General features: G+C 38.8%; 1 protein-coding gene across 1 annotated transcript in view; it reads left to right on the top strand.

The window, feature by feature from the left end:
* FAM91A1 (family with sequence similarity 91 member A1) overlaps positions 1-26,015 on the top strand; it is an 83,587-nt gene that overhangs the window by 39,873 nt on the left and 17,699 nt on the right. Inside the window, exons 2-15 of the mRNA XM_077764388.1 lie at positions 4,727-4,811; positions 6,300-6,451; positions 8,074-8,131; positions 8,834-8,901; positions 9,467-9,580; positions 11,097-11,187; positions 11,533-11,595; positions 16,388-16,494; positions 17,007-17,045; positions 17,577-17,689; positions 18,400-18,515; positions 19,730-19,842; positions 20,200-20,286; positions 22,229-22,361. Of these exons, the coding sequence (XP_077620514.1) occupies positions 6,368-6,451; positions 8,074-8,131; positions 8,834-8,901; positions 9,467-9,580; positions 11,097-11,187; positions 11,533-11,595; positions 16,388-16,494; positions 17,007-17,045; positions 17,577-17,689; positions 18,400-18,515; positions 19,730-19,842; positions 20,200-20,286; positions 22,229-22,361 (1,186 nt within the window). The 5' untranslated portion in view covers positions 4,727-4,811; positions 6,300-6,367. The remainder of the gene's footprint in view (positions 1-4,726; positions 4,812-6,299; positions 6,452-8,073; positions 8,132-8,833; positions 8,902-9,466; positions 9,581-11,096; positions 11,188-11,532; positions 11,596-16,387; positions 16,495-17,006; positions 17,046-17,576; positions 17,690-18,399; positions 18,516-19,729; positions 19,843-20,199; positions 20,287-22,228; positions 22,362-26,015) is intronic.

The raw sequence follows: 26,015 nt of genomic DNA, 5'->3' as shown, positions 1-26,015 counted from the left end.
CTGGCGGGGCCGGCGGGGGCGGCCCTGCTCCTCGCCGCCGAATCCCGCCCTTCCCCCGCCGCGGCCTCGGGGAAATCGACCCGCTGGTCAAGGGTTAGGAAGGGACGGCTCTGGTGCCGTAAGGGCAAGATGGGGCCGTCGCTAAAAGGGATGGACTCGCCTGACACTTTCGCCCGCAGCCTCCTTTAAACCACGTTTGCGAAACCTGCATAGCACGGTCCTTGACCTCCAGAACTTTAGGATGGTGGGGAATAGACCAGAAATAAGTGAATACGTTACAGGATGATAGCAGCTCATACGTACTTTCGTTATAGTATATGTGGACACACAGGAGGGAGTAAGAACCTGTCCAGGGAGTGTCTGGAGGCTGTGTGCTGGCGGCATCGAAATTGGGCCTTAAAGGACGGCTGTGAGAGATAAGAGGAAATAAGATTTCCGGGGGCGTGGGAAAGTTGTTTTACGGGGCTTGGACGAGTGAAAGAGCGTATTCTGAGAGTAGCGAGCAACTTAGCATCACGGGAGGTGGAGGTGTGGGTATATTGGCGTTTGGAGGTGGGGTTTTGTGAGTGCGTGGAGGGAGGTTGTAGCAGATGAGGCTGGAAGAAACAGGCAGGACCAGATTTTGAACGGGCTTTTTGTACTTTGTTTTGCGGGACTTTATCCTCTAGGCAAGACAGGTTTATTAGAGATGTTTCAACAAGAGACTGACAGCAGGTTTTTTCCCGAGGATTAATTCTCAACTGCTTGAGTGTCATTTGTATTCAGTTGCTCAACAAATAGTAATTGAACACCTGCACGCTATGCCTTGTTTGAGGCGCGCGTGGGTAATTTATCCCAGTCAACCAGCGGAGACCCTGTTTTCATGTTATCTTACATTTTAGTAAAGAAAGACAGTAAACAAATTAACAAGTACCTAGTATGGCAGGTGGTGGTGAACCTTAGGAAGGTAGTGATCCGTGCTGCATATAAAGCACTGTTTCTCAGATCATAGTAGACCTTTAAGTTCCTCTCTTTCCACTTGGTTGAGAGTGAAATTCTGTTTTCCATTGGTGCTGGGCACTTATCATTGGGGTTTCGGGTGGTGGTGGCGATGGTATAGGATTATTTGCTTCTTCCCTCAGCTTGGGGGCTTAACTCTAAGAAATGAATAGTTTAAGGTTCTGGCGATACCGTTGTGTGGCAGCGAAAGTGCTTTCACTGTGAGACGCCCCAAAACAAGAAGGTAGAAAGATAGACTCGGAATTTTTGGTGATCAGTGGCTGCCCGTGTGGCATTTATCTTCATTTGAAAGAACAAAGCTCTAAACTTGAAAGAATACGTTTCTCTTGTTAAGCTTGTATGAGGGCTTTGGTACTTTTGTTCTTTAGGGTTTTGTGGAGGAACCAACAAGCTTTTTCTTTGTTTCCATCTTTTCTCTACTCTTCCTTTCACAAAAGTAAATGTAGCATAATGGAAGAATGATGGATGATTCGATTATGTTCAGCATGAATAATTGATCTAAATTTGTATTGGCAAAAGCAAATCTAATACTTAGTCATGACTATTAAAAATAATCACAGATCAGAGTTATAATTAGGTACAAATATGACATTAAGTTAAAATTAGTTTTGGTAAGATCACTTAATAGCTATTTTAGTTTAGGATGAGCTTCCGTTTGTAGAAGGTGTTGGAAAGCCCATCTGTACAAATTGCTTCCTTGGACTTCATCTAGCCTTCGCACTGTTGGCTGGGGTCAGCCTCTGCTTTTGATTTACTACTACATCACCTTTCTATTTGGCCTCTTGTCTGCAGAAAGGACTCTCTCCCATTCATTCTTCACACTACACTGGAGCGAGATTTCTAAATGCCACCTCAATCCTGCCCTCCCTGTCTCCTAGAGATTACTTGTAGTTTCTCGAATGTCAGAACTTCTCCAGGAAGGCTTCCCCGACTTACCACATCTGGAGAAACAGCACTGTGTTCTTTCCCACAGCAAGGACCCTACTATGTGGCATTTGCTGCTTACATTACTTGTTTTGCTTTTGCATTTTGAGCGCCTATCATGTGGTTGGCTTTTAGTAAATATTTTTGGAGTGAATGAGCTATGGTATCAGTCTGAGATTTTTTTTTTTTTTCCCCAGGAGCTAAAGCTCAGTCACATTCAAAGTGGGAAATAGTCCTTGTATGGAAAGAATTTGTTTTTTGCCATTATAATACTAAGTACTTTGATAGTGTTTCCAGTAAGCCTTGATGAGTTTAATTTGGAGATGACTCAATTCCCACTGCTGAAAGCTGGTGGAAGGTGACTTCAGATTTTTTTAAAAAATGTATGTCAAGCCGGAAGGTGATTGCAGATTTTTAAAAAATGTGTGTAAAGCCAGTAGTTTTTATATGGATGGGATGAAACATTTTTATGTGATATGGCTATGCAAAGCTTTAAAAAGACATTAAAAAGTTACAGATGAGGCCATTGTTTCAGGATAGTTCTGTGGTTCATCAGTATTTTTATTCATGATTCAAAAACAATTTATAGTTGTTTTAAGGGAAGTCTTGTGATGAGGCTCTGTATCATGTAAGAAAGGTCAATTAAAGATTTGGTGTATGGGGGCGGGTAGTGTGATTGGTGTTTATAGGAGAAAAGTCTGTAGAAGAAAATTCTTTATGCTTTTAGCATAATCTGATGCACAATGGGTATGTTATAGCCAGTACCTATGTCACTCTTTCATCTGTTATAGTTCTGTTATATGCAGCTCAACTTCATTTGTCAGATCTGGTCATTATTTCTGCAGGGTCAGCACGTCTCAGAGTAAAATGGCCTTTCTTTTTTAGTTTGCCTCCTGTGCGAACATTGGGAAATTTGGGGTCAGAGTGGGAGAGAAGCCAAAGAATCTTTGTGAACAAAGCAATTATATTTTATGTATATGGGTAGTGAAGAGTAAAATCAACTTCTAATGTAGTTTTTAGATATTTGTGGGTACACATATGTGTTGATTGATCAGGATCAGTCATTACTTTCTTTGAATGCCTGGCACAGAGGCTTAGTTGTTTAAACACCGTATTCTTTAACTAGCTCAGAAATAATAGACCCTTCCATTTTGAGTGGCGTGATTACACTTTCTGCTCTGGAGTTACCAGGAATGAAGTTAGAAAGGGAGAAAATGGTTGTAAGCCATGATAAGTTAAGGGATTTATTTTAAATCACAAGAGCAAAACCTCATATCGAAGTTGCTGAGATTCTAGCGAAATTCTGTGCTGTGTGTTCCTTGAGAAGGAGACTTACCTGGAAGCGAGGTGGAGGAGAGCCTTTGCAAGTTTTACAGCAGGCACGGTATTTTACCCCCCCTCAACATCTTCATTACTGACTCTGGCTTTGGTGCTGTACGGTTATGTGGAGCAGTTTCTCTATAATAAACTTTCTTTCTAACCACTTGTAATGTGGTTACAAGAATAAAAGAATTTAAGCACATATATTTAGGCAGTAATAGGAGTCACAGTTTAGCCTGTGATAAACTAATTGATGAAGGAAGAAAGATTTTAGTTTTCTCACATCACTTTTTTCTTAAAATACATCCCACCAGTGGGTCCAGTTAGGTGCTGGTTTATTTAAATGTGAGTTTCATCTGCCTTGTAAGATTGTCTTTGGTGAAAGCATGTGTATAGACATTTACCTCGGCTTTCAAACCTTGTGAGTACGAAGTATAATAATTGAATCCTCTGATCTTTCTGCCATTAGTCTCCTGTGATGTCTAATTTTATTTTACAGCATGTTGGGGAGATCATACCCAGTAATTAGAAGGGGGATAGCAGTCATATATTAAATTAAGTTTATGGTCACACATTGAATGTAACATTGACTGTAATCAGACACACTTATTCTTTGCTTTCGTGAGAACCCATCTTTGAGCTTAAAACACTAAGGCACAGCGAGAAAGTTTTTTGCTCATTAAAAAAGTGCATCAAAATTCTAAAAATGTCTGAATTTTAAAAAATATTTATTTTGAGAGAGACACACACACATACACGTGCATGGGACTTGGGGTGGGTAGGGGCAGAGAGAGGGAATCCCAAACAGGCTCCACTCCTCACTGTCAGCACAGCCCAACACCATGCTCAGTCTCCCACCTCAGGATCATGACCCGAGCTGAAATCGAGTTGGACGCTCAGCTGACTGAGCCACCCAGGCACCCCTAAATATTTTTTAATGAGGCCATAAGGAGATGATGTTTTTAAGAAGTTATTATTTAAGGTACATTTGAAATGTACATTCTCCAGAAATGTTAATTTTTGATAATTACAGCCATCAGCTGCAGACAATTAGCAGACAGGGTCTTTTTGTTGCCACTCTTACATTTTAAAAAAATGTAGGTGCATGAAGCCATCTGTCCATCTGTCCATTCAACACACAGATTAGGAATAGTCAGGAAAGAAAGCTTTGTAAGTAGAACTTAGTTTTTTGTTAATGAAATTATGCTCTCAGACTGCTCTTTTATTTGATATTAGACACTTTAGGTAATTTCAGTAAGTCCTTTAGGAAGGCAAGCTAAAAATAAACACACTGAATTTTTACTCTAATGTCGTAGTGTGAAAATTAGTATAATAACCTTTAAGAAAATATTCTGTATTGAGTTCTGGAAATTAGAGGTATTAGGATAAAATTAGAGGGCATGGTTTCGAAATTGTATGAAGGAAAAGTACTGCTGTTTATTTCAGAAGGTGTTTTTAAAACTATTTGAATTTTTTCTCCTAGAGTCTTGGAAATTCACAGAGAGAATATGAAAAGCAGGTGGTTCTGTACAGTATCCGCAATCAATTACGATACAGAAATAACTTAGGTAAGTAGATGTTTTTACATTGAGGTGGAAACGACTATTGCTGATTTACTATTTTCTTTAATCTATCCTATCTTTTTAAAATTAAAAAATGAATATTTACTTATTTCTGAAAGAGAGAGCGCACGCGCACACACGAGTCGGGGAGTTACAGAGATGGGGGGGACAGAGGATCCGAAATAGGCTCCACCCTGACAGAGAGCCATATGTGGGGCTCAAATTCATGAACTGGGAGCTCATGACCTGAGCCAAAGTTGGGTGCTCAACCAACGAAGCCACCCAGGCGCCCCTATCCTATCTTTTCAGTACATATTTCTTAGTACTGAAAGTGCTCCATGTACAGACTTAACGAAGCTTCTTAACGAAGCTACTTAACGAAGCACCCAGGGGCCCCTGGGTGGCTCTGTTGGTTGAATGTCCAACTTCAGCTCAGGTCATGATCTTGCGGTTTGCAGGTCTGAGCCCCTCATTGGATTCTGCTGACAGCTAAGAGCCTGGAGCCTGCTTCAGATTCTGTGTCTCCCTCTCTCTCTGCTGCTCCCCAACACCCCCTCTAAATAAATAAACATTAAAAAAAAATTAAGAAGCTCTGTACTGACCCATTCCACCTAGCAACAATTTGTATTAGCAAGTAGATTTTTCTTTCTAATTCTAATTAAAATTATTTTTTAGAGTATCATTTATAGATTCATTTTACCTTTACGGCATTAATCGCGGTTCAGATGTAGTGTTTTTCACTTTAGGTGAGAATATAAGCCAGAAGAGAAGTACATTCATTCCTAATAGATTTTGATTTTGAGTTTTCTGGGTTTTTTCATAATTTTTCCAAATATAAGTTTAATGAAAACTCTGTAATCACTGAAACAAATTTTAAGCATAGTTGGTTGCATGTTTTTGTTTGTTTCTTTTCTTTAACTTTCTTTTTAACTGCTTTTTATTTGTCAGATGACTTTGATTAGCCTGGTCTATTTCCCTGTTGATCTTACCTTCCATGTGTTGCTCTCATATTAAACATAGTATTTCAGAGAGAGTCTTTTTATTTCAGTGCATTTCATGAAAGTGGGAGGAGTGTTTTACATTTTATAAACAAAGTATCCAAAAATAACTTTTTGAAATAGACTTCACTGAAAATTACCATTCAGTTTGGTTCTCGTAAAGTCACTGAGTAAGGGATTTGATGAATTCTAAGTGCTTTTTGTATCTTTTGGAGGGGACAGTCCATGATTACTTTGTGTGCTTTCTGCTTTGGTAACAGTTAGTCATCTGCTTCTTTGTCGTGTTACAGATTTTGCTTGTATCCTCCGACGTGGGCTTCTTGTGGCCTAATTGTTTCTTTGTTCCGACTTAGATTGTTTCATTTGCTCTCTCCCAACTACTGTGCTTTTTATTTTTTTATTAAGGTTGGTTTATGAAGTAGTTCTTACTGCATTTGTAATCATGTGTGACTGTAAGACACCTGACAAAAGCTGGATAATTTCTCTCTTTCCCCAGTTAAACATGTCAAGAAAGATGAGCGCAAATACTATGAGGAGCTCCTCAAGTATAGCCGCGATCATCTCATGCTGTACCCTTACCATCTGTCTGATATTATGGTGAAGGGCCTGAGGATAACACCCTTTTCTTATTATACTGGGATCATGGAGGTGAGTTGACAGTGTACATGGGCCATTACAGACTACTTGTCAGAGCCTCTGCCAACAGTGACCAGGCTCTGCGAATCTCAGCCACACTGGGCCACCTTTCTTGTTTCTAGGGAGAGGGGGGTGTTGGTTACAAATTAACTGCATCCACCACACTCCTCTCAGCAGCTGCTGCAAGTTCGTTCATGGTGGAAGAGTATCTGTGTTTCTTCTCTGCTCTTGATGGCATTTGTTGACCCTTTGTACCTCTGTAGCCGTAGTCATTTATGTTAGCAGAGTCTCTAGAAAACAGACTGCTTTTAACACATGATGGAGGTTGACAATGTGGGAATGAAAAGGAGGGAACTGACCACTGGGCTCAGAAAAACCATGTGTTTAACTCTTCACTGACTACAGAAAGAATTAATGATGCAATACGCATGTCAGAACCAGATATATTTGCAGTCTCAGGCTCTAATTTCTTTCCATTATTATTAACTTTTAGACGTTAGCCTTTTTCCAAAAGCAGTTTTTAGGCCTGTGTTGAGTAATTTTAAATACCAGTTACATACTGTTTTTAAGTGAGCTGGACGTTGTGAAGATTGGCAGTGTTTATCTGGTATCCATTTGCTACTTAATTTTATTTGAGTGCTGCTGTTGTGGGCCCACTCGAAGCTTCCAGAGCAGAGAGAAGCCTAGAACTGAAGGAGTTGGGAACCTGCAGGTAATAGTGAGGTCCTTTCCGATGTGGCTTCCTTTGCAAGAGCTCCCTTTGCTTTTCTCCCTGAGCCCCTTCTTCATGGGCATTCGTGTGGTCCTGTGTCTCCCGCGTCCCCATTTGAGAGGAAATGTTAGTGAAGCTTGAGGCCTGGCAGCCCAGGCTCTGTCAGTCTCTTTTCACTAGAACCAAGGCAGCACAGTGAAGGCGGCAGCTAATCATTGTGGCTGTCTCTTTGATTATTTTGCTGGTACTGACCACAGGGTTTAGGAGAGACAATGGGGAGGTTTTTCCCCATTTACCAGCTTTCAGTTACATCCACGTGCTTGCTGCTCTCTGGTTTCTGTTCTTACACCATTGACTATAGCTGCTGGGCTGAAAATGAGCCCTATCCCCACAGTAAGCAGTTGGTCTGTTACTGAGGAACAGATAGGGGGTTGAAAGAAGCTGGATGCTGAGTTTAACTCTGCTGCTAGTTGGGTCTCGTAGGAGCAAAGATGACTATGTGGCTAAAACGTTTGTTGGTAGTGCATGTCTCAGAGGCGTGTTGGTGGAGCTGGGAACCATCATGCCCCCTCTTTCAGGGTACACGTCTAGGATCAGGTGTGGAGAGGCTGGAACCCAGAGCTCTGAAAGAGGTATCCTGGCACAGCCTCCCCAGGGCAGAGATTACGGGGCAGATGTTTGGGATTCATAGAGAGTGCTGTGAGAAATCCAGACCTGAAAGTGCGACCTTCAGTTAGTAGGTTGGGACCACACAGTAAGTACCACAACGCGGCATGTGTGCTTTAGGTTGCAAACGCCAATCTCAGTGCTTCATGCAGGAATTAACTATTGCTCTGTTTGGCTATAGTAAAACATATTTAGACACAATTTTTATCTAAGGATATTTTGCATTTAGAATTTTTAATTGTTTTCTTTTTAAAAGGACATTATGAACAGCGAGAAAAGTTACGATTCGTTGCCCAATTTTACTGCTGCTGACTGTAAGTATTTAATTATGCTGAAGATAATGATTAGAGTCCATCTTTCTCCGTGCATGCTCTAGTTCGTATCATCATGTGTGTTTTTAACTAAAACACCTGAAACATGGGAACAGAAAGCAACACTGTTGATAGGAGTTTTATCAGGTGGACCAGTCAAGTGTAAGATGTAGTGTAAATGTCTAAGAGAGGACTATCTTGGAGTGGTAGAAGGAGAAAAATAAGAATAGTCTATATATTTCTAGAAAGTGGCATTCTTTCTGATGCTTGGGCAGTGTGTGTGCCAAATGAGGGAAGAAAATTTGTGCAGGATAGTTTTGCAGCATGACACGTGGTTGTTACTAATATAATTTGCTTTATTGTGCTTATTTTAAGGAAGTATATGTCTGACATGTGACACACACAGTTCTATTGTGTAAGAAGAAACTTTTGCTGAGAAATATGTTCTGACTTCCTGAAACTGGGAGGGCTTCTGCTTTGTAAAATTTGGCCCATGTGGCATTGTCAGAAGCATCAGCTTGCGTTCATCTTTCCCAGTTTGGTCTTCTTTTATATTTCGTTTGAGAGTTCCTTTTAATTTGATATTGAATGTCAATCAGTAATCAAAAGGTGAACAAAAGCCAAGGGTTTTTTCCTAAAAGACCTGAGTGTCCTGATGTTTTAATATGTATTAAATGTTTTTAAAGGAAAGGCTCTTCCTTTCAGGCCTGAGGCTCCTTGGCATAGGAAGAAACCAGTACATTGATCTGATGAATCAGTGTCGGTCATCAAAAGTAAGTTCTTGTTTCCCTTCCTTCCTCGTTTCTCCCTCCTTATCACACAGTCCGATTAATTGTTTTAAGTGGTAGAAATAATGAGTTGAATTTCTGATCAAGTAAAATATGTATAATACAGAAATAATACCAAAAGAACTCCTCAGTATTCTCTAGGTTATGCTTATGTGATTACTGAATTAAACTGTTTAAGGAATAAAACATGTATTCTTAAAAATTAATTTTGCTCTGCTGGCCTTTTTACTTGCTCATTCCACTCCCAGGGTTCGCTTAATGGTTGAAATGAGTGCACATTTTCCGAATTTGCTTTCTCCTCCTAGATTCCCTTGTAGTTTCTGAATTTAGATCTAGACTTAATGGTTAGTGTTTTGAAGTAATTTACTTTGAAATAATTTAAGAATGACTGTTTCTATTCAGTATATCTAGAGTACTTCAGATTTTAAAACATGGGAATTTAAAAAGATATTTATTAGACTGTTAGAAACAAGCTTATGCTGTGATCAGTAAAAAAGAAAGTAGTGATTTCAGGCTAATTGCAAATTCTTAAACGTTTGTCCTGTTGCAGAAGTTTTTCAGAAGGAAAACAGCTCGTGATCTTCTGCCAGTGAAGCCGGTGGAGATTGCCATCGAGGCGTGGTGGGTGGTGCAGGCTGGGTATATCACAGAAGATGACATAAAGGTAGATCCCTTTAGAAATTAAACATGTAATTTTTGTTTTTTAAATTATAATTCTTCATTATTCTGTAATTTTTCTAAAAAGTAACACTTTGGTTTTCCTAAAGAAAATTAAACTTAAGTTCAAAATTTTAAATGACAACAGTAGGCTAGCATATTGGTGGCTTTCAAAGATACTCTTTAATAATGAGGAAGACTTGGTCCACACACAGTAATCTGGGGACTTAAATTAGATCTGAGGTGATGCGATGCTGCAGCTACCAGCCATGACACCGGCTGACTCTTCTTGAGCACTTGCCGTGTGCCGGATATGCCAGGCTCTCCTCCAAGCACTTTCATATTGTCTCTTTTGATTCTTGTAACAGCCCCAGAGTGTTGTATTGTTTGTACTCCAGTTCACATATGAGGAAAGTGAGCACAGAGAAATAAAGGAATGGTTCAAGTCACAGTGGTAGCAAAGGTCCAGGATTTTAACTCAGGCAGTTTGCTATAGAAATTGTGCTCCTTTATTTATTTTTTTAATGTTTTATTTACTTCTGAGAGAGAAAAAGAGGCAGCGTGAGCAGGGGAGGGTCAGAGAGAGGGAGACACAGAATCTGAAGCAGGCTCCAGGCTCTGAGCTAGCTGTCAGCACAAAGCCCAATGCGGGGCTCGAACCCACGAACCATGAGATCATGACCTGAGCCAAAGTCGGACACTTAACCTACTGAGCCACCCAGACACCCCTGGAAGTTGTGTTCTTATTCACTCTGCTAAAATGCTGTACCGAGGAGATAGGTGCTTTGATGGGGGGTGATGTCAAGATCAAGGTAAGTGATATTCCCAGTGGTCAGACCTCATTTGAGATAAGCCTTATGCATGGTAGAAGAGATGCTAATCTAGAGGAAAAGGAGGGGGCCAGTGGACCAGAGGGCCTAGAGACTAGGTCATGTCTCTAAGTGGTTGAAGGAATGGAAGTAAGCATGTGGACTTTTTTTCAGTTTACATTTTATTTTACTTCAGAGAACAGATTAAATCCAGTGAGCAGAAGGCTTAGAAATATTGCTTCAGTGTAAGAACAGAGCTGTCACACTGTGTCATAACATAGTGATGTACTTCCTGTGCTGATAATATCCATGTGGAGTTTGAATAAACTTCTGATCGGAGAGATTCAGAATCAGCAAATGGATCTGATTCCCATTCAAAGAAGATGATTAAATTTTGGTATTTATTAGGTAACACTTATTACTTATCAGCTAATATTGGTACCTACAATTTGTCCTCAGTTCTGTTGGTAGCATATTCTGGTACCTTAATTGACGGTTATATGCATAGGTTTTTCCTTTGAATTTCAGAGCAATAAAAGAAAAAACATGTAGCACATTTAGCTAATGTGACATGTAATATTTATAATAATGTATAATATAATCATATATAATAGTCATAATCATAATAATCATTGACTTAAACATGAAGAGATTTCAGGAGACTTATAAATTAATTTGGATTCAACTTAATTGAAAATATTTTGTTTTTCTTAGATATGCACTTTGCCTGAGAAATGTGCTATTGATAAAATCATCGATGCAGGCCCTCAGCTGTCTGGATCACTAGATTACAATGTAGTACATAGTAAGTGGTTAGTAGAAATGGTCTTTTGTCAACATTAAAAACTTATTTTGAACCATCAACAATTAATAGCAATGTTTATCAATCTTTTATTCATATACACTAGAAATTTATACAAATGAATCATAAGTAAAAATTTTTTTAAAATTTTGTAGTTCTGAGTATATGAAGGAAACAGATTTGAAAACCTTAATTAATTCTTTTCCTCTTCAGTTTACTTTTCTTTACTCCTTTACCTGGTATTCTGTTGTAAGAATCTTTACAGAAAATCAGGAATCAGTTTTGTTTTCTTTTTAAATTTACTGTTGTTTAGTATTCCATCTAAAACAGGTACTTTTGTTTCTGTAGGCTTATACAACAAAGGATTTATTTATCTGGATGTACCAATATCTGACGACAGTTGTATAGCAGGTAGGTATGTGCTAACACTTGTCAGTGTTTTGTGAATGGTTACCAGGTGCTGGGCATTGTATACATCACCCTAATTAGACACATAGTCTAGGATCTGTGATGTTAGAATTTTTCAAAGGAAGACATTTCTCTTTTGTTATGTTGTAACACATTGTGGTTTTACTTAAACTCCTTATTTTTATCTTGTGTTATTGTTACACACTATGTTAAAATAATGGGAAGTCTGAACTAAATTTCTCACATCCTAAATCAAATTAAATGTTTTTATAAATTTATGGCCTTTTAGTCATTGTTTAGTGCATAACTGTTTTTATGGATGTTCAATCCTATCATAGCTAATGTTTTCATTTCACATATCTGCTTATTTTTTCATGTTGAAGTCATCTTTTTTGTCTTTATCGACTCTGCCCTCCATCCTTCACCCATTCCCTAAGTTAAACCAATATTAAAGCCTTTGTGTATTTCCTTATGGGTATATCAGTTTATTAGAATATTCCCCTATTGCTGGTTATTTAGATTGCTTATAGTTTTTCTTTTTTTCTTTTTTCTTTTCTTTCCTTTTTTCCTTTTTTTTTTTTTTGCTATAATAGTGATGTGGTTAACATTCTTGAACACAGTGAAGCTTTTTTTCTATAGGTGAGGTTTCTTACCAAATTTAGGTTGTGTGTTACAGGTATGTTTTTAAGTTTCCCAGCGTATCTTTGAGCTATTTTTCTTTTTTTTTTAAGTTTATTTATCTATTTTGAGGGAGTGACAGCACAGGAGGGGTAGAGAGAGAGAGAGAGAGAGAATTCCAGGAAGGCTTCTCACTGTCAGCACAGAACCTGATGTGGGGCTCATACTTACAAACCTATGAGATCATGACCTGATCCAAAATCCAGAGTTGGAGACTTAACCAACTGAGCCACTCAAACACCCTAGGGCTATTGTTCGTTCTTATCTGTTGGTACCTTTTACCATACTAAAATATTTAACAAATTTGTAATCAAATATGAACTGTCAAAATTTTCTAAGGAATGACTTTGCTATTAACAATTGAGTGATGGTAGGGGCTTATTGGAGAAATACTCCCTCATGTCAGTGTTGAATCTATAGGTTACCATGCTGTATTGTGTCCTGACCTTTGTTTGTGTTAGCATGTGTTTGCAATTCTTTAATAATGGATTTTGAACCATGCACATACATGAATTCTACTTTAAATTTGGAAAGAAAATCAAAAAGTAATGAGATACTAATTCCTGTTTATATAATTGATGGCATAACAAATAAAATACTAGTTTTACAATTTGAAAGGTTTTGACAAGGAAGAGATTTCTAGAGAACAGGGCTGGTAGTAGTTTCCTGTCACTATGGGAAAATATGAATGCATTACTCTAACCTTTACTGCCATTGATCAACTGATGTTGACTCATTTGAGAATCCCCTGAAAAGACAGGTTTTTTGATTAGTTCATTTCAATCCCTGTTGACTGATAGTTTGAACATTGACTCACATTAGCACTAAGTGCATCAGAATGGTGCAGTCAGAGAAGGGCCAAGTGGATGGCTACTCCAGTACAGTGATGGGTTCTGCCATGCTTTACTTAGTGTCTAGCAAGTTGTGCTTGTACGGACAGACTCAGGCTCTTGTAACTGCTGAATTTACCTTCCTTATCACAGTGGAACATGGGATGTTCACCAAATGGGAATAACCCATGAAAAGCAGTTTGACAACACGGAAGCCATCAAATTCAGCACAAAAGACACCTAGAGTTGATTTCAGAGAAAGCATTTCAGCTGTCTTTCAACAAAACAACGACTTTGGATTCTGGAACAAATACATGGGGGGAGAGAAATACTTTGAATAGTCACTAAAGTGTCTATTGTTTTGTTAATTTTTAAATGATTATTTATTTTTGAAAAAGAGAGAGAGAGACAGACTGGGGATGGGGTGTGTGCAGGGCAGAAAGACAGGGGAAACAGAATCTGAAGCAGGCCCCAGGCTCTGAGCAGTCAGCACAGAGCCTAACATGGGCCTTGAACTCACGAACCAGAAGATCATGACGAGCTGAAGTCGGTTGCTTAACCAACTAAGCCACTCAGGTGCCCCTAAAGGGTCTGCTTTTAAAATACATTTAATCCATCATTCATCAAACTGTATACTTGATCAATTTATGTCTCCCCTTTTGTTTATAGCTTCTAGATTTCTGTTGAATAGAGTACTTTTAGGATGTGTATATATGTATACACACACACACACACACGGTCTAAAAATTCTTAAAAACTTTTGTCATATAAGTTCAAACCTTACCTGGAACTTATTTTTGTATTTGATGTGAAATAATGGTCCAACTTGGTTTTTTTCTGTTTGGAAAACCAATAGCATTTGGGTCAGTGCTAGGACTGTTTTTTCAGTAACCCAGTACCACTGAGTGGAAATGTAACTGTCATACACTAACATTCCCTCTCCACTGGAGCTAGTTCTGATAGTCTTCTTTCTTCATAGATTTATTTTTATTTTTATACCATATTGTTTTGATTACAGTGACTCGGAATAATCTTTAATGTTAGTTATGGCAGGAGCATCTGAGTGGCTCAGTTGGTTAAGTATCCTACTCTTGGTTTCAGCTCAGGTCATGATCTTATTTATGGTTCATGAGTTCAAGCCTCACGTCAGACTCTGTGCTGACAATGTGGAGCCTACTTGGAATATTGTCTCTGTCCCTCTCTTTCTGCCCCTCCTCTACTTGCACTGTCTCTCTCTCAAAACTAATAAACCTAAAAAAATATTTAAAAAAATATATTAATTATGTCCAGGCCTTCCTTGTAGTTTTTTTTTTTTTTTAATAACTTTCTAGCCTATTCCCAGGTATTTTTTACTAATTTTTATTAACATGTTTAAAATTTTTATTTTGTTATTTATTGAGATATAATTGACATACACACTGTATTAGTTTCAGATATAAATTATGATGTTGAAAGTTACATGTATTGTGAGTTGATCATCATGAGTCTAGTTAACATCTGTCACCACACGTAAAGTTAGCAGAAATTTTTTTTCTTGCGATGAGAACTTTTAAGATCTACGCTTTTAGCAACTTTGAGATATGCAGTGTGGTGTTATTTACTAAAGGTGCTGTGCTGTACGTTACATCTCCATGACTTATTTATTTCATAATTGGAAGTTTGAACCTTCTTCCTTTTTTACCCATTTCGCCCATTCCCCATTTCCCATTTCTGGCAACTGCCAATTTGTTCCCTGTATATGTGAGCTTGATTTTTTTTTCAGTATATTTTTGAATAGGCAATATTATGATATAAAATTCTAAATTTATAAAAGATTATAAAAACATCTTCCTCTGACCCCTGTGCCTGGCCGCCCAGTTTCTCTCTCAGTGGCTCTCTTCAATTTCTCGTTTATCTTTCCCAAAGTATGCTAAGCAGATAGGCATGTATGAATGTATTCTTTTTTGTGTGGTTTTAGTTTTACACTGATGGTGTGTTGTAATTCATACTTTGTTTTATAACTTAGTATGTATTGGAGACTATTCACTGTCTCTTCATGTAGTTGTAAATTGTGTATTTACAACTCTTAAGTGTCTTGGTTTTTTCATCTCTAAAATATCAGGGTTTAATACTGAACAACTCATGAGGGTAAGAGGATTAGATGAAATTGTGTACGTAAAGTACCTGGAAGTTGTCTGGCACTTAGTATGTGCTCAGTAAATTTTTGCTGTTATCCCACAGCTGATATTGTAGGAAAAGAGTTAAGGGTATCAAATATGGGGTTTCTAAAATATTTCAAAAGAGAAACCTATGAACCTTAAAAGTACTTGGATGACTAAAACTATAGGTAACACTAAATTTAGAAAGTGACATAAGCAAGATCTAGAAAGTGAATAATAAGTCTTGAAATGTACATTGTAATTTTTTGCAATGTCTTCATTTTGACCACTTAAGTTTTGTCTTCTCTTTGTTAAGAATAATTCAGGCTTTGGGTGTAATTAGATGGTATTAGGTCCAGGAGACACTGACACCTAAATCCTTTGATGGCCTAAATACTCTTCCTTCCCAGGATATTTTCAAGGGAAACATGCACAGTGGAGAACGGTAAAGGGAAGCATAGTGCCTCTTTATTATCAGCTGGGCAGAGTGCTCTAGTAAATTGGATTAGAGTTTCTGGACCAAAGAGATGGAGAGAAATGAGTATGAACCCACTTTCAGGTGGATGGACAGCACCTGCCAGGCTGCCTCCTGTGCTGAAGGAGATCTTGTCCCTCTTAGCACTGAGGCCACCGAGGAAGGTATAGAATAGAAAGCCCCAAAGAGCAAATTAGTGATTGCTGGTAAAAGTGGCCGTCGTGCAGGTGAATTTCCTCTCTTTTCAGCATGGAGCCGGGTGGTGGGAGAAAGGCAGCCAGACAGTCTGTATCGTCCCTCAGTCCTTTGCTTTTCTGCCTTAGCCGTGTCACCCCTGCTGTCTCTCAGGCAGTAAGCCACACCCATTGCAGCCTTCCCCCTGCGGAAGCAGCGCAGTGCCCCTGCCATTCTACCAAGTTCATGTCCTCCAGTACTTCCCCTGCCTCAGTAATCTGAGAGTTCCATGCAATTAACTGTAGGGTTTGTGCTCTCCTGTCAGAGTCCGCAGTATAGACCGGGGATGTCAATGTCCTTAACTGTGGGGGTTTTACAAAACTTGCTGTGCAGTGGATAAAATTGAAAGCCGAATTCAGTCCCTAAGGTAGAGGTTTTTCTTTTCGAATAGGTATTTGAATTATGCTTTCTTACACTAACCTGAGTCTGTTTTGTTTTAGTTCCTCCTCTTGAAGGTTTTGTAATGAATCGAGTGCAAGGTGATTATTTTGAAACTCTACTTTATAAGATATTTGTTTCAATAGATGAGCATACTAATGTTGCAGAGGTAAGTATGAACAGTGTCTTATGAAAGACGTAGCCTCAAGATTATAAAATAATCTTTGTGTGAAGTAAAGTTATTTAATGATATATTTAAAATGTTTTCAGAATCTATACATGGTAGATCATAGGCCATTAATGTGCTTATGTCACTTCTTAACTTACTTTTTGTATATACATACTTAATTTTTTTAGTAAGTAACCTGTAATATAGTAAATAACTTTTTGTATGACTTATTGATAAAAGGATTATAGGCTATTGATTGATATAGGCATTTTCTTATTTTAAATGAGACTAAATTAAGGAGAAAAGAATCTTCCATTGTTATAGTCACTATCTGGATTCATGGTACTCTAAGCATCTTAGACATAAGGAATGAAGAAAGTCCTGATTTAAAAATTTATTTAGTCTTTCAGTTATTCATATTTTAAAATTTTGCTCTTTATGGTTCAGTTGTGTATTACAGCTGTGTAATACTGATAATTTTAGGAATGTAAATAATTTTTTTTATCTTCCAGCTTGCAAATGTCCTTGAAATAGACTTATCTTTGGTTAAGGTATGTAATTTTTATACTCTTTAATGTAAATACTGATGGCTTTTATTATAAGCCACTTGATAAGCTACCGAGAAATAGAGACAGTGAGATTCTTATTGGTTCTCCAAGGGAGTGAGGACAGTAAAAGGGTCCTTGCAAAGATAGAAAGGGGCAAGGTGAGGGCCCTGAAGCAGTTTCACCCCTTGAAGGGAAAGCCGGCACTCACATTCCTGTGCTCGCAGGAAGCAGACTGATCAGCGTCTTGTAAGGAGTGAGATGGTCAGTAAAAGCACCAGCTTCTGCTTCACTGCACCACCTCGGCCTCTGCTTCCTAGAGAGCGACGGGCCTGAGACTTGGAAGCATTCTCTCTTCTACAAATGTGAAGACCTTAGCGGAAGGGCAGGCCTAGAAAAATGTTTTATTTTTTTCCAGTTAAGGGATGAAAATGCGTGAGGATCACTGTAAGCATAGTCTGTGATGATATTTTATCTCTATAAACATTCTGATGTCTGGTTCATTGTAAATGCTGATTTCCTTTCTGTTCCTTTCAGAATGCTGTTTCAATGTATTGCCGATTGGGTTTTGCCCATAAGAAGGGACAAGTAATAAATTTGGATCAACTTCATTCATCGTGGAGGAATGTTCCATCCGTAAACAGATTAAAGTAATTCATTTATTCAGTATGAGATTTTATAGTTTCCTTTTGGAAAAAAATATTGTTTTATGTACAAAAATTTTACTTACCAACCTGTCAGTTGAGGTGAACCCTATCTATTAGTGGTTTTTAATCTTTTTTTGTGTGAGGAATCTTTTTTAGGATGTTGAAAACAAGAACCTTTTCCCCCAGAGAAAAGTAAATACAGTATTTTACATACAGTTTTTGTTTTTTTTTTTTAGTATTTTACATAGAGTTTTTAAGAGTTCTCAATTTCCCTGAAGCCTATCCATGGGTCTTAGTTAAGAACCATTGCTGGATGTAGGCAGAGCATTTTGGGGCTATGTCTCAATTTCAGGCTTGAACATAAGACTGGATTTAGGTGGGGGCACCTGGGTGGCTCAGTTGGTTAAGCCTCCAACTTCGGCTCAGGTCACGATCTCACGGTTCGTGGGTTCGAGCCCCGCGTCTGGCTCTGTGCTGACAGCTGGCTCAGAGCCTGGAGCCTGTTTCAGATTCTGTGTCTCCCTCTCTCTCTGACCCTCCCCTGTTCACGCTGTCTCTCTCTCTCTCAGAAATAATTAAAAACATTAAAAAAATTTAAAAAAAAAGACTGGATTTAGGTGGATATTCATAATTTGAGTACTGACTTTAGTAACTATTTTTATATAAGGTAGTTTATATAGCTTTAAAAATGTGGATCTGTTCTTTGTTAACAGGAGTACTTTAGACCCACAGAAGATGCTGCTATCGTGGGATGGTGGGGACAGTAGGAGTCCTGTCCAAGAAGCTTCATCGGCAACAGACACGGACACCAACAGTCAGGAAGATCCAGGTTAGCACTTACTCAGTTCAGTTTAGACTGTGTTTATAGATACGGCAGGTGTCTGTACAGACCCTCACAGAGTTAACTCTCCCAGCTCTGTTCTCCGTATTACTGGTTTGATATGCAGTCTCGATGAGTATTACCCATATGCTGGGCACTGTGCTAGGTCTTAGGGGTATAACATTGACAAGAATATGGTACCTTCCTTCTGAGAATTAAGTCTAGGGAGAGAGAAAACAGGCTAGCCACAGAACCCATAGCAATGTGAGAAGTGTTTTGGTGCTTGTGGGGAGCAAAGAGGAAGAGCTCCTTTGTTGACTAGAGAGGTCCAGGAAGCTTTCATGGAGGAGCTGATAATTGGGCTACAAATGAATGATGGCTTGCCAGCCGGTGGGTGAGGGAAGGCCTCAGTATGGGCGAAGCACAGGGGAGGCAAAGCTGATGGACGAGGGGGCTACATGTGGTTTATGTTGGGGCCAGGGGAGGGGAGCACAGCTTAGGCTCTCATTCTTACCCCAGCCGCTCCCCTGAGCCAGGTGACTTGTCTGAAGAGGTTAGGCTAGCTAGTCTTAATGTTCTGACAGTTATCAAGTCTTGGTTTACTATTGGCTTTTAAGAAGTTTATTATAGGGACGCCTGGATGACTTAGTTGGTTAAACGTCTGACTTTGGATTTCGGCTTAGGTTGTGATCTCGCAGTTTTGTGAGTTCTAGCCCCACATCGGGCTCTGCACTGGTAGCATGGAACCTGCTTGGGATTCTCTCTCCCTCTCTCTCTCTCTGTCCCTCTCCTGCTCTCTCTCGCTCTCTCTGAAAGTAAATAAACTTAAAAAAAAAAGTATTATAGGGGCACCTCTGTGGCTCAGTTGGTTAAGTGCCCCACTCTGGGTTTCGGCTCAGGTTATGATCTCACGGTTGTGAGATTGAACCCTGCTTTGGACTCTGCACTGAGCATGAAGCCTGCTTGGGATTCTCTTTCCCTCCCTCTGTCTCTCCCCGGCTCGCATGTGTGCTTGCTCTCAAACAAACAACAACAATAGAAATTTACTACAAAAGTACTTTAAAAACTTTTTTTAACTTTTTGTAGTTTGCGATAGGTAGGACTGGGACCCCTTGGGACTACAATATTGCTTATTAGTTGAAATGAAATACTTTCTTGTTCTAAATGATAAACAAAGAATAATTTTCATTTACTCGACTTTAAATTATGATTTTTTTTTCTAGCTGACACAGCCAGTGTAAGCAGTTTGAGTTTGTCCACAGGATATACAAAGCGTATTGCTTTTCTCTTTGACTCAACTCTCACTGCCTTTTTAATGATGGGAAATCTTTCACCAGTAAGTCAAATTCGTGTTTAAATATGACAGTGTTTAAAGATTAAAATTAAAATAGTTCGTGCTTTTAGATCCTCTTTTAAGTACTAGATTTATTCCTGAAAATGCAAAATGCAGCCATCTTTGTTTTATAATCCTTAGACGAGTGTAGCAACGTTTTAGTGAAGGTTACTTTTGTAATCAGAAGACTTAGCTTCGTGCCTCACTCACTTTTAAGTTTAATTATATTGGAAAGTATAACATAAATATGAGATGTTACAGTGCATATGAAAAGAGGAAACTAGGACTTATGAATAATAGACTTATGTAAGGTTTTTAAGACCCATTTTCAGCTTTTTTGTTTTTGTTTCTTTATTACAGAACTTGAAGAGTCATGCTGTCACAATGTTCGAAGTTGGCAAACTGTCAGATGAGTCTCTGGACAGCTTTCTTACAGAACTAGAAAAGGTAAATCTGGACTGTGCAGCACGGGATGTCAGGGCATTCGGAATCATTTCTTGACACAACATCATTATTGATCGTGTAGGGTTTTCATATATTCCTGCTCATTCCTGCCTCATTCCTCACCTTAGCACTGCAACAATCATTTGGACTTAAGAATATTGAATGGATGAACAGATTTTGTGATTTTAAAAAGTGGTTTGTGGACCTTATCTATCACTTAGCATAATTTGGTTTAATGAAGTGGGGTATAGAGATAATTAGTCCATGTAATGTTTTAAATTACATTTGTCTAAAATAGCTTTTAATTTTTTAAATATGATTCTCTAAGATCTCCTTTCAGCCGTTTTACTTGAAGTTTTTGTTCCCCTCATCTTGAATCTGGAACAGTGTCCTTAGGGATCCTTTTGTGTCCACTCTCACTGTCCCCTTTAGCATCTAGAAGATTTCAGCCAGTGCTCTTCGCCCCCTTTTCTCCCCATGAGGACAGCCCTGCTTGTCCTTAGCTGTAAATCTGGATTGCACTTTTGGGGTTTTCCATTTCATAGGTTTTTTTGGGTTTGTGGTGGTGGTGATGGTAGTATGGTAGCGGTGTGTGTGTGTGTGTGTGTGTGTGTGTGTGTGTGTCCATCCTCGGTTCTTCTCTATGCAAATAGTTTGTATGCTGAATCTGCTACTTGACTAATAATGTTGGTACCTTCTATGTCTTAGTGGTGAACTCTTTGTATTAAATGTGCTGCTTAGAGGATTATTGATGATCCCATTCATTCCTTTATATCTTAAAATAAAGACCATAACATTTTTTCACTCTTCCCTCTCCATAGGGTTTTTAGGGTTTTTTAGTGCAGAAATATATTTTAGATAAGCCTTGCTATTAATTGGTCTCTTATTTTTTCCTTTATATATCTTTCATTCTCTCAATACTTTTAATAGCTTGTTAACCCCATTTCTTATTGTGTGTCATCTTGGCATATTTACCAATAATTTTTTTCTTTTCTAGCACATTGTAAGTTCTGTTTTCCTGATTTTATTTTTCTCACCTCAACTAGTCTTTTCCCACATTTAGCAAATTGGAAGATCACTTTGTTTTTTATATATCTATATTCTTTTATATCACATATTCTTATTCTTGGGAAAGCCTTTTAGTCTGAAGTCTAGTTTTTAAAAATAGTTTCTTAGCTATGTTTTAAGAAGCTTCATCTTGATTAAGCTTCATTGGTTGATCTTCTTTTTTAATGCAGATCTAATTTAGTCATTTTCCCCTATAGATCGGTCTTTCCATTTCCTGTGTTGTTTCTGGGATATATGTGTTTTTACATGTTAAACAAGTATCTGACTCAGTGTCAGAAGAGCGTGTGTTAAAATGAAGCTCAGTGAACACAGGGATTTTGTCCACTATTCAGTCCGTACATCCTAGACAGGTCATCCTATAGCACATAATAGAGACTCAGTGAATCCTTGTTGAATGAATTTAAGCTGTATATTCAGTAGTGTTGACAAAGCCATGTTGAATCACATACTCTATTGCCCTTTGCAGCCAGTGATATGGAACTGTGGACACGGTGATGAGAATTAGGCGGGTAATTGGTGACTGTGTATTGGACTGCTTTTCTGGGTGAAGCAGAATGTAGTATGTAGATCTTAGAGTTTTTTTAAACACCCCATTTGAATCATATGTGAGACATATAACTTATATAATGGTGTCATTTAACATTATTTGGTTGCTTAAAATAGTTAGTATTACTTGCTGGGTTAATTTCTATCATCTTTAAGAATGTATTCAAATAGAAACTCAACCGAGATTTAGGTAGTATTTGTTTTGGTATTGCCTGGGCAAATTTGTGGTTTACTGATTCTTAATAATGTCTTAATATCTCTACTGTATGGTTACATTTTGGGATGAATGGTTTGAGAGTGATATTGCAAACTTTATTTTCTCTTGGTTTAGGTCCAGAGCACTGGTGAAGGAGAAGCACAGAGATATTTTGATCATGCACTTACTCTGAGAAACACAATATTGTTTCTGCGTCATAATAAAGATCTAGTTGCACAAACTGCACAGCCAGACCAGCCCAATTATGGTATGATAAATGTACTTGATTTTGAAGACATGATCGTATGGAACTTCTTTAAGAAATTAAACAGGTCACGCTCACTTATTTAATACATTTTGTGTAGACGGCATGTCGAATTTGTAACTAGAGGCTTGTTTTGTGAATTTCTTTGCTCGTGAACTCTTTCTTACCTTATTTTACTTTTTCTCCTTTCTTATGTGCCACTGACATTTGTAGCGTTTAAGTCTGTTCGATACTATAAGAAGGGTTGGAGTGTTCATTTGTTCAAGCAGATGGACGGAATTTAGAATAGGCCCCAGTTTGAGGGGTGCCAAAACGTAGTTGTTTTAAGAAGCATAAAATTTCTTGGGGCGCCTGGGCGGCTCAGTCGGTTAAGCGTCTAACTTCGGTTCAGGTCATGATCTCATGATTCGTGGGTTTGAGCCCCGCGTCGGGCTCTGTGCTGACAGTAGCTCAGAGCCTGGAGCCTGTTTCAGATTCTGTGTCTCCCTCTCTCTGACTCTCACTCATGCTTGCGCTCTCTCTCTCTCTCTCAGAAATTTATTAAAAAAAAAAAGCAAAAAATTTCTTGAGTGAAAGATTCCATTGTATAAAAGTTAATAAGCAGGAGGTTCCTGTTGAAATGCTGCTGTAATATTAACTAAAGTATTTTACTGTAAAAAATGAAAAAGATGACAGAGAACCTCTTTTTAAAGAGTAAAAGAAGTAGCGGCACGTGTGATCCATGACGAGCCCTACTGTGGCGATCACTTGGCGTGCAGTGTCAGGGTAGGCATAGGCGGGGGTTCCCAGGCTGGGGATGAGCGGATGGTAGGTCCTGCGTTGTGTGGCGCCACCCAGGAATGTATGTTTTTAAAAAGATGATGTGGCTCGGGCACCAGTGAAGGGCATTTGGCTCGAGTCCTCAGACATTCGCAGGAGCCGCCTCCCGGAAGTCCATGAAATCTTAGCACCAGGATAACATTTACTTTCACTCATTCTTTCATTCACTTAAAAGTTCTGTTTTCTAGCCAATAACCATCAGGTTTCTTAGTCATATCCATTTCCATTCTACTTCTTTCACCAGCATCTGGCTTTCTTTTCAGCTCAATTTAAAAATTTAAGGACGGAATTAGTTGTCACTTCACAGGAAGTAGTTGCAGAGGGGACAGCAAAGCTGCCGGGTGGGTGAGCTGAGTGTGACTAAACACGCTTAGTTTCCTGGGACTCGATTCTGCCACCTTCATGGGTCAGGTGCAGAGACAGATGAGCAGAAATAGGAATGATTCCACGCTGGGGCTCATTTTGAGATAGTTCATAAATAATTGAAACAATATTAAATCAGTTAATGTCAAGAGGCCAGATCACTTACTCATAAGCATTTGTTAACAGTAACCATTTTTTGGTTACCAAATATTAGATCATGTGACCTAAGCAATGAGCAGCACAATCTTGAAGATGTCTTTTGGTGTAAAAGTCCTGAAATTACTGGGACTTTTTAGTGACTTATGGAGATAATGGGTTAGAGTATTTGAAATACTCTCTTACAGCCATCTTGAAATAAATCATCTTTCTGTGCCCATGATGGAACCCAGGGATGTCAGTGCTGGCAAGTTTAACTTATTCTGTAGTAAAGAAATTGAAGCTTGTCTCAGTCAGATTTCATGCCCATATAATCATTATGGCCTATATGATCAGTCAGTGAAAGAAATGGGACTTAAAGCTGTGACTCTTGAATTTTTATTTTTTTTGCTCTGTCCCTTTTATTATCTTGAATACTAAGCTTTTTTTTTTTTTTTTTTTAATGTTATTCATTTTTGAGACAGAGACAGAGCATGGGAGGGGCAGAGAGAGAGAGAGAGAGGGAGACACAGAATGCAAAGCAGACTCCAGGCTTTGAGCTGTCAGCACAGAGTTTGACCCAGGGCTCAAACTCACAAACCATGAGATTGTGACCTGAGCTGAAGTCGTATGCTCAAATGACTGAACCACCCAGACGCCCCGAGCATGATGCTTTTTATTGATTGATTCATAAACAGTCTCTCACTTAGTAATCTGGACTTTTTCACCACTAATCATTTATGTACCAAAACGTATCTTAAAGGGAAGACCTAACCCTTATCTGTATGAAAGTAGTTAAGTATTTTTCTAACCTCGAAGATTGGCTTGATAGTTGATGGGTTTGGGTGCCAGTTAAAGCTTTTGTTGTTTAGTGTCTCCTCACTCAGATTTTTTTTTGCCAGACAATTTTTCAGTCATGCCTGTGGTTTCTTCATTTTATTAAATTTGTTCTTGATTCGTTGTACTTAATCAAGCACAAATTTCTCTACTCTTTAAAGAACTTTTTCCCTTCTCTCCTTTTCCGGAGCCAACTGCTCACCTCTCATTGTACTTCAAAATGGACGTCACATCTGGTTCCAGCCAGACTTGTCTTACAGCCACTTCCGGTTTTCTTCCTCCCCCTTGTTTGGCAGAGGTGTGGACCAGATGCTCTTCCTGACATCTGTAGGACTCTCTCTCCTCCATTAACATTAAATCACAAACCCCGAGTTGTTTGTTTGTTTGTTTTTAACATTCTATTCGGAAATATTTTAAATTTACTGAGAAGAAAATAAGAGTAGTATAATTAATTTTAACCCAGAATTTGGGAATAAGTTAAGTATCATGGTGTTTCTCCACTAAACTTTTCAGGATATGTTTTGTTTTGTGTTTATTTATTTTTGGGACAGAGAGAGCGCATTAGCAGGGACAGGGCAGAGAGAGAGGGAGACACTCTCTGAAGCAGGCTCCAGGCTCTGAGCTGTCAGCACAGAGCCCGATGCCGGGCTTGAACTTAGGAACCGTGAGATTGTGACCTGAGCCAAAGTTGGATGCTTAACCAACTGAGCCACCCAGGTGCCCCTCAGGGTATGTTTCTTAAGAATAGGTCTCTTCCCTCACATCAACTTCAGAAGATGTAATAGTGATACTGTAATCTGCCATTTGTATTCCACTTTGTCAGTTGATCCAAGAATGTCCTTCACACCATTTTTCCCTCTCAAGTGCAGGATCTGATTTAAGATCAGATCTGCATGAAATTGTCATGTCTCCTTTATCTCCTTTATTCTGGAACAAATCCATAACCTTTTTTGTCCTTCATGATATTCTTTTTTAAGAATATAGTCCCTTTTTGTTGGTTTTACTAGAAAGTTTCTCACCTGGGGTGTGTGTGATGGTTCCTTGTGATTAGTAGATTCAGGTTGTGCCCTCATGTAAGTGACGTCATGTTCTTCCAAGGGTATGACGTCCAGGTGTATGTGATTTCTATCTGTCCCCAATTGTGATAGTAATTTTGGTCACCCAGTTAATGTGTTTTCTGATTTTTCCACTCTGTAGTTAATTATTCTCCCCACCCTCAACTACTGAGCAATCCGTGGGCAGATACTTGAAGACCGTGCACATAACCTCCTCCTCATCAGGATGCCTCTCAGATTGGGTATCCAGTGAAGGTCTCGTCTGAACCATTCTTTACTGTGATAGTTGCAGATTGATCATTTTTCCCAACTCCAGCGTTTCTTCCAGTAACAGCTGGGACTGGGCCTTCTTTTCCACTCAGTATGGATTGAGGAATTCCTATTTTTTCAATGACTTATAGTTAATTAGTCATTGCTCTCTTAGTGTGTGTGCCGCGGTTGTCTCGGA

This window comes from Crocuta crocuta, unplaced genomic scaffold (assembly GCF_008692635.1).
Source record: "Crocuta crocuta isolate KB4526 unplaced genomic scaffold, BGI_CrCroc_1.0 scaffold260, whole genome shotgun sequence".
Classification (NCBI taxonomy): domain Eukaryota; kingdom Metazoa; phylum Chordata; class Mammalia; order Carnivora; family Hyaenidae; genus Crocuta; species Crocuta crocuta.
Note: the sequence above shows the minus strand (reverse complement) of the source record. Positions and strands in the feature narration are given on the sequence as shown.